Genomic DNA, 11194 nt, shown 5'->3' with positions numbered 1-11194 from the left:
TAGCCATAACACACTAAAATTAATTACTCTGATTACAAATTATTTGATGTGGTCAAGAGTGATTTTAGCTACAATAGTTTGTCCTGGTCAAACAGTATGTGGCTAATGCTCATTTTCTTTTGGTGTTAACATCCCATAGGCACTTTTTATTTTGAAAAGCATGATTTTCAAAATAAAAACTATCTTAGAAAATCTAATAAATAAAAAGTAAATTTTTTTATCCAACTTCAATATGACTCATTATTTTTATTTTCCAATAAATAATTACTCTTAATTACAACAAAGTTTTTTTTTATATACATAAAATATATATATATATATATGAGATTAAATAAAATTATTAATTATACATTAAAAATTATAGATATAATAAATAAATATATCAAAGCTTTATATAAAAAATAAATTTAACTTTTTACATTTGAAAAGTCAAACTATATTCTGTATTTTAATTTTTTTAACTTATAAAAATTATAAAAAATTAATATAACTCTTTAAAATAGAGAAATCAAAACTTTTAAATAACCGATGCTCTTGCACTACATTATTTTTATTTGTTAACAAGATACCAATAATCACGTATAAATGCAACAATAAGATGAAACAAGTGGACTTTACAAAAATAATTATTAAATTTTTTATTATGAATAGTTTGTTATACTGTATCATACATATCATATGGCTGCATGGAACCAACATACTATTATAATTGTTTCATGTATTACCCAAAAAAAAAAAAAAAAAATTCTAGTTGTCTCATGACTCATGCACTTGACTTCGAGATTTTATCTAATTTTGGATAAATTATGTATGTATGATTATATTATATTATATATTATATATACATATATGATTTCAGTATGATAAAAAATTTATAATAAAAAATAAAATATTATATACGAATGTTAGATTACAAAAATTAAATATATTTAACCGTTATCAATGTTATCCTTCACAATTATTTTTTATAAATTTTTTAATATATTTATTTTTATATATTAATAATAATATATTTAAAAATTTATGAAAAGATATTGTAAAAAAAAGTCTTCCACAATCATTAAATTAAAAAAAAAAGAAAATTACAAATTTGACAACTACATATATATCTTTTCGGTTTTCGAAAAAAAACAGAAAAGGAAAAAGAAAAAGAAAGAAATTTTTGATAAAAACAAAAAGAAGAGGTAAGTGAGAAATGGAATGGAAGATGCCAGCAACCTTCATTTCATACCATAAAGTCCACGTGTTAGAAAACGACCATATAAATAATGATTTTTTTTATTTTTTTTTATTGTAAATGACTTAATATACAAAGACTTTTCAAACACCATTATTGACTTTTATCTTTTATTACCCAAAAGACCAGAACGTTGAAAAAGTAGCGTAGCTATTGAATAAAAACTAATAAGACTGACTAGTCTGCCAAAAAATTGGGTGGTCAGAAAATCATTTCCAGCTCCCTCCATTATAACCTTTAATATTAACATAAATATACTTTTGTTCGTTCTATCTCTATAAATTAAAATCAATCCAAAACCTCAAACCAAGAAACAGGGACGACCTGAGATCACCAAAATGGGAAGCCGTGTGATGGGTTTGATTATGGGATGTTTGATCCTTGTGATCATCTTATCCAAGGGTGGAGAAGCAGTGACCACATATGAAGTAGGAGGGTCTCTCGGTTGGGTTGTTCCTCCCAACACCACCTATTACAAAGAGTGGGCTGCCGATAAGACTTTTGTCGTCGGGGACTCTTTAAGTGAGTTTTTTTTTTTTTTTAATTTATTTTATGAATCCCTTTATTTTCTCCTTAATTGATTAATTTTCTCTCTCTTCTCTTCCCAATTATGTATATTGCAATTTTTTCTGGTTTTTTTTTTTTTCAAACTTTTCTTCACTATTTTTTCTTTAAAAAAAAAAATCCATTTCTAATTTTTTTTTAACTATAAACCAAAAAGTACGACTAGGAAAAAGAAAAAGTCCAGGGAGCTTACATCTATTTCGTTATTTACCTTATGTTTTATATTTTATAAAATTAGATAATAATTTTATGGTGATTTTCTTTTTTCTTTTTTGCTTTTTTTTTTTTTGTTTTTCTGGTCGATATGCCCAAGTCTACGACTTGGGTCTTGATGATGGAAAAGATACTCCAAAGTAGAACATATCCATGGAGAACTGGGGATATTTTTTTCCAACTTGATTATTTATAGGTGTTAAAGGGGAAAAAATTATAGGAAAATTGTTTTCTTTTTTTTTTTTCTGAAGAGAAAGATATTGCAATGCTTGAGGTTTGTTCTTGGTGGAGAAATTCCGGAGATAAGGATTTCAGCTTTAAAAAATTAAAAATTAAAAAAGAAATCAATAAAGATGAAGACTGAGTGGGAATCACCTTTAAGTTTTTTTTTTTCTTCTTTTTTTTTTTTTTAACAATAATGTTTCGTCACTTTTGGCAAACCATGACTTTGCAAACGTAGGTATGAATATCCAATTCAACTAACCTCACTTACATAAATATCACGTTTACTTGGTATTTTTTATTATTTGTATGGGATATTAGATTTTCATATTGAATATTAAATTCAAAAACAAAGCTATACCGTACATATAAAATTTAAAAATTAATTTGGTATAATTTGGTATAAAACCAATTGGAGGAAGGACACCTTATCTCTAAAAATGCTGTATCTTTTAAAAACAATTTTTTTTTAAATTTCACCAAACTATTTTTTTTTAATTTTGTTTAAATTACTTTAGAAAATTAAGCATAATAAAAATAAAATAAAATTAAAAAAAACTTTGTTTTTGTTCACCAAAAATAATTTATCCTTTAAAAAACTTAATAATTTAAATCGTAAGAAAATTTTATATTTTTATTGATCCGAACTTTCATATTAAATCTACAATTATAATTATGTCCATTAATAAATCAGGCTTCAACTGGACTGGGACCCATGATGTGGCCGAGGCATCAAAGACCCAATACGAGAATTGCGAAAAGCCCAGTATTAAATTCAGTAGCTCAGGAGTTCTGGAACTTACAAAAGAGGGTCCGCTGTACTTCCTTTGCACCATTGGTGATCACTGCAATTCAGGCCAGAAGTTGGAAATCAACGTCAGTGCTTCCAATTCTACAACTCCTTCCACACCGTCGGCGTCGCCTCCTCCTCCTCCTTCGGCCTCGGTTTCCGCTCATGTGTACGTAAATGCTTTATTTGCGACAACCTCCATGTTATTTGTGTATTTCATGGCCTGACTTGAAAATGTTTTTGTATGCCATTATTGTATGGTAGTTCGAATTGTTGAGTGTATCATCCTTTGTTTATGAACCTAAAATTAGTTAGTGGGCATGTGATATGGCAATATCCTTAGAATAATTCGTTCACATCGTATTTGTGTTGTTGAAATACGCTGTTGAATAACCCTTCCCTTTTTTTTTTTGTTTCTTTTTTTTCTTTTTTTTGGTTATTGATGTATAAGGTACTAGTGAAATAAACTCATGTTTCAGAGTAGATTTGTTAAACTATATTGTTCTTTGTTCTTGTATTGTTTCTTCAAATTTGTGTTAAGTTTGGAATTATAGGCCCGGAGTTTTTTTTTTTTTTTTTTTTAAGAAGATTAATCTAAAAACTATATATTGTGTATTTTATATAGTTAAAATGGAAGCTGATTAGAGTGTGATGCAAAATTAGATCTTTCTTATTTTATATGGGTTGAAAACAGGGGCTATTAGTTTGATTATTTTATCATTTTAGGCTTATTCCTTAATACAAGGCCAAATGGTCAACGACTCAACAATATAGCAACGGCAGAGGGCATCCACCAAAATTTACTAGATGTATGAATAAATAACCTAAACGAAGAAAAGAAAATTACTAGATGTATAGGCACTTGGTCTATTCTTAGAACTTAATCGTCTAGATGATGATGACTAAAAGTTTCAACATCTCAACAACTTCACTTTTCACAACTCAGAACACATATTTTGAAAAATACGGTTCCAGCCGAGAGATTCAATGTAATATTAGTTTCCAATTTGCTCTCAAATATGACCTATAAATATCACTTATTTTCCGGTTGAAAATATTTATTTAATTATACATGTGGCCAACTGCTAATCACATTTTGAAAATAAACATCATTGTTCCTCGAAAATGCAAAAGCCGAGGCATCGAATGTCTTTTTATAGTTTTATCAAAACAAAAAAAAAAAAAAAAAGGTCTTTTTATAGTAATTCAACTCTCAAATTTACGTTCCTTCAAACAAATGGGTGGTTTGCAATCTTCCTATGAACTAAATACCTATAAGAACCTAACTTGGATTCAAACTCTGAGGAACAATCCCATTTCCTTCACAAAAAACACTGAGAAAACAAAGAGAACGAGGAAGATCAATCTTTTAAACACAAAGGAAATGGATAGGCATTACACGAGTTTGATTGGGTTGTTGATCCTTGGGTTAGCCTTCCAACAGGGTCAGGCTGCTGTCACACATGAAGTTGGAGATGCTTTGGGTTGGACCATTCCCACAGAAATGAACTTCTATTCCTCCTGGGCTGACAAGCAGACCTTCCATGTCGGAGACAAATTAGGTCAGCATTCGTTTCCTCCTCTTCGTATCTTCCATATGTTCCAGCCCAATCAGGTGTGATGTATGTTACATTACACCAAAGTTAGTGCGACAATTCATATCATACCAAAGTTGGTGTAACTGCAAATTAAAATCCTCTTTTTTATCTTACATACATTTCAGCAAATATAGATATATATATATATATATAACAATTTTCTGAATTTAAAACGAAAAAATGTGTTTTGTATCTGCGATTGCAGACTTCAAGTGGAATGGACCACATAATGTGGCTAAGGTGACAAAGGAAGAATATGAAAGCTGCACCGCAACAAGTGCAGATGTATCTGAAAGCTCAGTTGTTCTTCCTCTTACATCAGCCGGTACTCACTACTTCATTTGCACCGTGGGTAAGCACTGCGAACACGGCCAGAAGTTGGCTGTCAAAATTTCATCTTCAGGTTCTCCAAGCCCTTCAGGTTCTCCGAGCTCTCCAACCTCTTCGAGTCCTGCAGCAGCAGCACCACAAGCAGATTCGGCTTCGTCTGTGTCTGTTGGTGCTTTGTTTGCAGTAATGTCCGCCTTACTTGTTTCTTCGTTGGCTTAAAAATTAAGTTCTCACAATGTACCAACCCAATCATTTTATATAAAGTATATACAAAATGCTGTATTTCTCAATGAAATTACACACTAATAAAATAAGTCAGACAACAATGTTTCTGATAATATTAAAAAAGAAAAAAAGAAAAAATGATGCAATTGCAAAGCCCAGAAACAATTTTATCCTAAAAGAGAATACAATGCTTACTGAGATGACTTTAAAATTTAGGTCACAAAGGTAAAGGTTAGGTTGATAATTTGTCTACTTTTAGATATACAATTACCAGTAAAAACTGGATGGAGACTAGACTGTAAAGGAAGAGGAAGGTAAGAGAGGGTGATTATGATAGAGACGGGAATGTGTGGGGGATGCAAAGCTGCGAATTAACTTTACTATGGTAATGACTTGACACGTAAACATCCCAATGGATATTTTTGCAGATTTCTTATTCGCAGTCTTTTTTTTTTTCTCTTTTTTTTGCGCAAAAGATTATTCCTTGTCTCTGTTACCAGATTTTTTTTTTTTTATTCCCTGTCCTGGTCTTTTTGTCAAGACTATTCCTTGTTTTATTGCTATTGGAGAGCAAATCCCGTTAAAGAAAATGTAGTTTTGTTTGTGTGATTGAAAATTTTACCCACAATCATGGACAGAAATCTGATAGCAAGGATATGACTATTAGTCATTCGAAAAATAATAATAATAAAAATAAAAAAACACTAAGCATACTAAATTACAAATGCACTTCCCTTCGATAATGGTTAAACGGAGGTGATCATGTAGACCGTCTGAATTACATGGAAACAAGGGGAAATTAATTGGGACTTTGGGGATAACCAATTTTAACAACCATTCAAGCATTAAGAACCTGATATTAAAGATGAGGGCATAATGGGCACAGGTTGGTTCATGTACCTAAAACTATCTTACTGAATCTTAGATTTACAATCAATCAGAAATTTATTTGCAAGATATTGGAGTACCTCAAACTATATACACAAACATATTAAATTTTTACCACTATAATAAAGTTCACAATAATTGCTGTGATACCAGCGACTTTGAGACTCTCACCCACAACTTAAAACCCAGTAATTCATCAAACTTACTGTTGCAACCAAGAACTCCAATCAGCAAGGATTAGCAGTAAAATCTCTAACAGAACTTGGCAGCTCAAAACAAGGAATGCTAATAGCTATAAATATATATATATATATATATATATCCTTCTACAGGAGGAGGTTCACAAGACAAGAAACCTATGATTACTTCTAAGCATTAAGAAAACGTTTATCAATGCAAACAGGAAGATCACTAATCTACTATGCAGAATGACCAAAAAGACAACAGGTGTACCTCTCAAAAAAGATGAAGTTTGGCTGGTCTAATTTTCTAAACTTCACCCATAGTCCATGAAATCTAAGATTTTTACAAGAGTACTTTTGCCTCAGATCAAGGGAGTTGGATTGCATGATAATTCCTATTTCTGTCCATAAATAAACAAAAAAACAAAATACTACTTCACTTTCATATACCAGAAAATCACTAATAGTAGTAGTGGCTAAGCCAACCAATGCAGACAAGAATATAAAGTTTCTGAGAAACAGTTTAACCCCACAACTTCCAGCCAAACAGGAAATGAATAAATTGAAAGAGATTAATTTCACATCAAGCTTCCCTATGACAGCATCAGACAGCTATAGACGATAATTTGATCAGTTACTCAAAGGAATCCCGGAATTTTATCCACAGAATCCCCATTTATGTGATAGTAAGAATCCTCACACTATCTTTACCCAAGGATCAACCATCATCCACCATTTCATCAGACAAAAAACTTCACTGACAACAGAACCCTCATATTAGTCCATATCAATCATCCATTCTTATTGCTAACAATATGAGTTATGCCTCCCAATGATGCAGCATGTCCACAAACAGGGTCCAACAGGGCTACTCTAATCTACTAAGAAAAAAAAACGAGCCTTTTGTTAAAAGTACCCTAAGGCTACACTTTAAAATTCCAAAACAAATGTTTAAAGGTTCATCTCCCATAATGCATGTTGTGTCAGAGGAAACATTGGCTCCATTTCCAACCAGGAAAAACATAAACAAACAAATAAATAAAAGCCTCACAACAATTCTTTGTACTCTCTCACACCCCAATGGGTCCCCACCACCCCAGGCAATCTACACCCCTTGTCACAACCTTCATCAAAATCAATATCTTTCTCCAAAAGCTTTCTATTCCCGTTCAGAATCCTTAATCACTAACCTGGCAAAAACATAATTATATCATCTATAGATCACATATGGAAAATAACCACTAGCTGATCCCCGGCAATTTGAGCTTGGCCAAAAGAATAAAAAAAGAGTATGATAGAATGTTCCTATAAACAAGGGATTAAGAATTGTATCCAAAATTTCGTGGATTTAGTCTCGTCATTGCAAAATCATTAATCACCACTCAACATATGGCCTAACAATTGCAACAATTTAAGTCTCCAGTACCTAAAGCAATTCATGCATGACAGATTCTTACAAGTTTATTTTTTGTAGTTCTTGGATTCCAATAAGAGAAATCATAACAGAGTTGAGAAACCATTTGTGGAGGCCGTAGGATATATACCAAATCTTACTGAAATCGCATCCAATGTAATGCATTGTGGTCCTTAACGTTTCTATTTTTTTCATCATTATGTGGTATCATAACTCAACTTCTTCTTTTTTTTCTTTTTTTTTTTATATACATAAGTTACTAATTGTTCAAATTAAATGATCACACCAGATTATTTTAGATGCTATAGGAAGCTTAGGAAGCCTGATGTCTCAATCTTGTAGTTATGTTAATTTGTCATTGATTACTAAATTTGAATCAAACAAAGATTACATTTACAACATACCTTCCCACCATTGCAGCTTGCATCTCAACATTAATTTTTAAAACTTCATAATCAAAGCTACAATAAAGTAGAGTTCCCACAACAGGATTCAAAACAGCATATATTGGGGATCTCAGATTTTTAAGCATATATACTACAACAAGAAAAGATCGCCTACAAACCTGGCCCTGTAATTCGACCAGTAAACCAGTTGGATGAGACATCTGGTTGCCAACAAAATTGCTCATCCTCCTCATTCCTACTAAATGGTGCCTTACGCTTTCTTAGAGTGGCCTCCAAATTCTGTCCTTCACCCTCTGAATTCCACATTCTTGAAGTAGATTCAAAGGGATCATAAGCAGTCTTGCTTGGAAAGAAACAGAATTCCTTACTTATAGTAGGCGACATCTCACTCATCTTGCCCCCCTCCTGAGAACTGCTTGAACCAACATCTTCTGTTTCACATGCCAAACTTTTCTCGGTGTTCATACATGGGTGGTGTGAGATTAGGCCCAAACTCAAAGATAAATCACACTCTGGCTCTCGTGGCTTCTCCTGGGTGTTCATGATATCTTCTTGACCAATCCTGTTAGAAACATTTTCGGCACTTTTACAGGAGAAACAATCCTGCTTAGTGCGCTCAGCATTTGATGCGTGCACCGGCGTGCCAACATAAATAGTCCTAGAATGTGCATTTCCAGAAATCTGAGGGCCCAACCGAGACTCTTCAGATTGGTATTGAGTTCCATAATACAATGGATACACCGAACCCAAGTTAATCGGGGTATTAGTATTGGTTGCAGTTGACAGGTTATGATGACCAGTGGGAACATTCTCAAGTAAAAAAGGGTAATTGCGAGGGGCGGTGAGGTTGTTGTTAATTTGTTTGACATGGGTGTTAGACTCTGAAAGAAAAAGTGCAGAATTCATAGCTGGGGCTCTTGGAAAGTTCAACTGATTCCCTGAGTGAAGTGGCAATAACTGAGGGCATCGTTCACCACTAGTTTTATCCAAAACTCTAGTAGATGCTGACACAGGTTCTTGAGCTCTTGGGGTAAGATAACTCCTTGGGTTACTGTGACGTTGGCTTCTTGAAGCTTTCACCGGAATGCAACCCAGATTAAGAGCAGCTGAACAAAAAAATTACAGGGAGGAACCAAAAAAAGAATGCACATTACAGCTCATATTTGAACCACTTCTGAGAGCTAAATACACATTTAAATTTACAACCAAGGAACACAATCATCCAGTGTTGAAAAAGAGATCGTTAAATTGGTTACCTTCAACACAAGGCGGCAAAAGCTCTCCGGTTTCAGTGCTCTCATCTCTCCGGATGATTGTGTTAATAGCGTCATTTGCTCTATCCCATAGAGTTTCTGGGTTCAGGTACTCAGCGTAAGCGATTAAACTGAGAAAAATGAGTAATAGAAAAGAAACAAAACAAAAAAAGCATGCACAATCAAAGATCTACCAAACCCAAAAGCAATACAAAGAAAATAAAAATAACAATAAAAAAAGAAAAGAAAACCTCGGAATTGGCTTTAGAGTACATGATTTCCTCTGCTTTCAAAACCACAATTGGTAGCTTCTCTAGCCATTCCTTATTCTTTTTAGTTGTAGGGCTATGAGCGTCACTGGCAACCCTAATCAAACACATGGAGAGCAATCAACAAAATGAGGGCCAAAAAAAAATAAAAAATAAAAAATTTGACATCTCACAAGTAAAAGAAATCATAAACAGGAAAAAACCCAGAAGAAAGAAAAAGAAAAAAAAAAAAAAAACCTGAGAATCTGCTGAATGATTGAACCTCTCATGGGTTTGTGCCTATCGCTGTGCCAAGCTCGCCTCACGCACTCGTAAGGTCTTGGGCCTGGCCTTGGCATCTTCGAAAGCAGCTGAAGAAGCTGAAGCTGAGCGCTGAGCAGAAAATGTCAAAGAGAAAGAGAAAGATGATAGAAGGCCTATTTACTGGGGTTGTGGTGGAGAAAATTTTAACAAACTCTACATGGGGGCATTGATGGGTCAGTTGTTGTTGTTGTTGTTGTTGTTGTTGTTCTGTTTCACCCTTCCTTCTCCTTCTTCATTCCCCCAAGTTTGCGCAATGGGACAGTTTTTGCTGGGCAGTACATAGAAGAAAGGGAGAGGAAGAGAGAGAGTGAGAGAGAGGAAGGGTAGCTTTCCCATTCTTCTGTCTTCCCCAATAATTTAGAAAGTTTACCATAGTGTTTGATGTTCAATCTTTTCTGTATGTTGGGGGTCACTCTCCTTGGAAAAATAAAGAATTAAAAAAGAGACTTGGGTTTTTTGGGTGGGTATCAAAAAGTACCCTCTATTTTCTCCCCATTCTCCATACCTTCACCATTTTGGCACCTCATTTTACCCCCAGCATGGGCACAGACCCTAAAAATATATATATAAAAGTTATTCACATCCCATCTTTCAAGTTTCAAACAGAGTGGAACATTTTGGTTTCCAAAGGTTTTTTTCTTTCTTTTTTGTAAAATCTATAAGGGAATCAATATCTCCTTTTGTCTTCTTGCATTTACATTAATGAGCAATGGTATCTCAACAACATAAGGTGGAACTTATTGAGGTGTCAAATACAGGATTAAAAACCGTCACATTTCAATTATTGATTTAAAATTAAAAATCTAATTAGTAGGTAATATCTCAACAAATTTCCAACCTATAGTACTAATTGGCTTATTCAAAAATACACTTTTTTACCATTAGGTCTGGTTGAAAACCTTTAATCCCTTCTAATTTATAGTATATATTGTAATCAAAATCCTTACATTTATGTATAGAGTAAATGTAATTTTGAATATTGTATCTTAAGTATTTGTTACGTCATTATATCAATTATTATATATTAAGAGCTAGTTTCATAATATGAAATTTGCCATATAGAAACCATTTATTTTGTAGCCCAAAATACTTATCGAAGAAAGATGAAGTGCAGTGCAGAGCCACTGCATAATTCATAAACCATTCATTGAGATTGTAACTTTTGAGCATTTTGAGGCTCGTAGTGATGAGATTTTTTTTATTTTTTTATTTTTCTCAAAAGGCTCACAGTGATGATAAATGGTAAAAAACAATAAAATAAAATAATGCCTAGAAGCATACCTGAAGATGTGCAGCATG

General features: G+C 32.9%; 2 protein-coding genes across 4 annotated transcripts; one reads left to right on the top strand and one right to left on the bottom strand.

Annotated features, from left to right (window-relative positions):
* The first annotated feature begins 1420 nt into the window (after positions 1-1420).
* LOC107428469 (umecyanin) lies at positions 1421-3523 on the top strand. Its single transcript, XM_048479075.2, has 2 exons — positions 1421-1759; positions 2931-3523. The coding sequence occupies exons 1-2, from the start codon at positions 1576-1578 to the stop codon at positions 3251-3253; spliced, it is 507 nt and encodes a 168-aa protein (XP_048335032.1). The 5' UTR covers positions 1421-1575; the 3' UTR covers positions 3254-3523.
* Positions 3524-4829: 1306 nt separating this feature from the next.
* LOC107428309 (uncharacterized) lies at positions 4830-10476 on the bottom strand. 3 transcript variants are annotated; one of them, XM_060819361.1, is made up of 6 exons: positions 9830-10476; positions 9575-9689; positions 9327-9441; positions 8229-9176; positions 6521-6650; positions 5011-5168 (listed from the first exon to the last, which is right to left on the bottom strand). In XM_060819361.1, the coding sequence occupies exons 1-6, from the start codon at positions 9928-9930 to the stop codon at positions 5150-5152; spliced, it is 1428 nt and encodes a 475-aa protein (XP_060675344.1). In that variant the 5' UTR covers positions 9931-10476; the 3' UTR covers positions 5011-5149. The 3 variants fall into 3 exon arrangements, with proteins under 3 accessions (XP_048335019.1, XP_060675344.1, XP_048335027.1); XM_048479062.2 differs by lacking the exon at positions 6521-6650 and having other exon boundaries at positions 4830-5168; XM_048479070.2 differs by lacking the exons at positions 5011-5168; positions 6521-6650 and adding an exon at positions 7420-7439 and having other exon boundaries at positions 9830-10469.
* Positions 10477-11194: the final 718 nt, after the last annotated feature.

Source organism: Ziziphus jujuba, chromosome 1 (assembly GCF_031755915.1).
Source record: "Ziziphus jujuba cultivar Dongzao chromosome 1, ASM3175591v1".
Taxonomy (NCBI): domain Eukaryota; kingdom Viridiplantae; phylum Streptophyta; class Magnoliopsida; order Rosales; family Rhamnaceae; genus Ziziphus; species Ziziphus jujuba.
The sequence above is the reverse complement of the archived record's forward strand: the minus strand, read 5'-3'. Positions and strand labels throughout refer to the sequence as shown.

Excerpts from the sequence above, each read along its gene's own strand:
- LOC107428469 (XM_048479075.2), top strand. The coding sequence starts at position 1,576 with ATGGGAAGCCGTGTGATGGGTTTGATTATGGGATGTTTGATCCTTGTG. Across the intron at positions 1,760-2,930 it reads TGTCGTCGGGGACTCTTTAA|GCTTCAACTGGACTGGGACC; the intron begins GTGAGTTTTTTT and ends TTAATAAATCAG.
- LOC107428309 (XM_048479062.2), bottom strand. The coding sequence starts at position 9,930 with ATGCCAAGGCCAGGCCCAAGACCTTACGAGTGCGTGAGGCGAGCTTGG. Across the intron at positions 9,177-9,326 it reads TTTGCCGCCTTGTGTTGAAG|CTGCTCTTAATCTGGGTTGC; the intron begins GTAACCAATTTA and ends TTTTTTGTTCAG. Across the intron at positions 5,169-8,228 it reads TGGTCGAATTACAGGGCCAG|CCAACGAAGAAACAAGTAAG; the intron begins GTTTGTAGGCGA and ends TTAATTTTTAAG.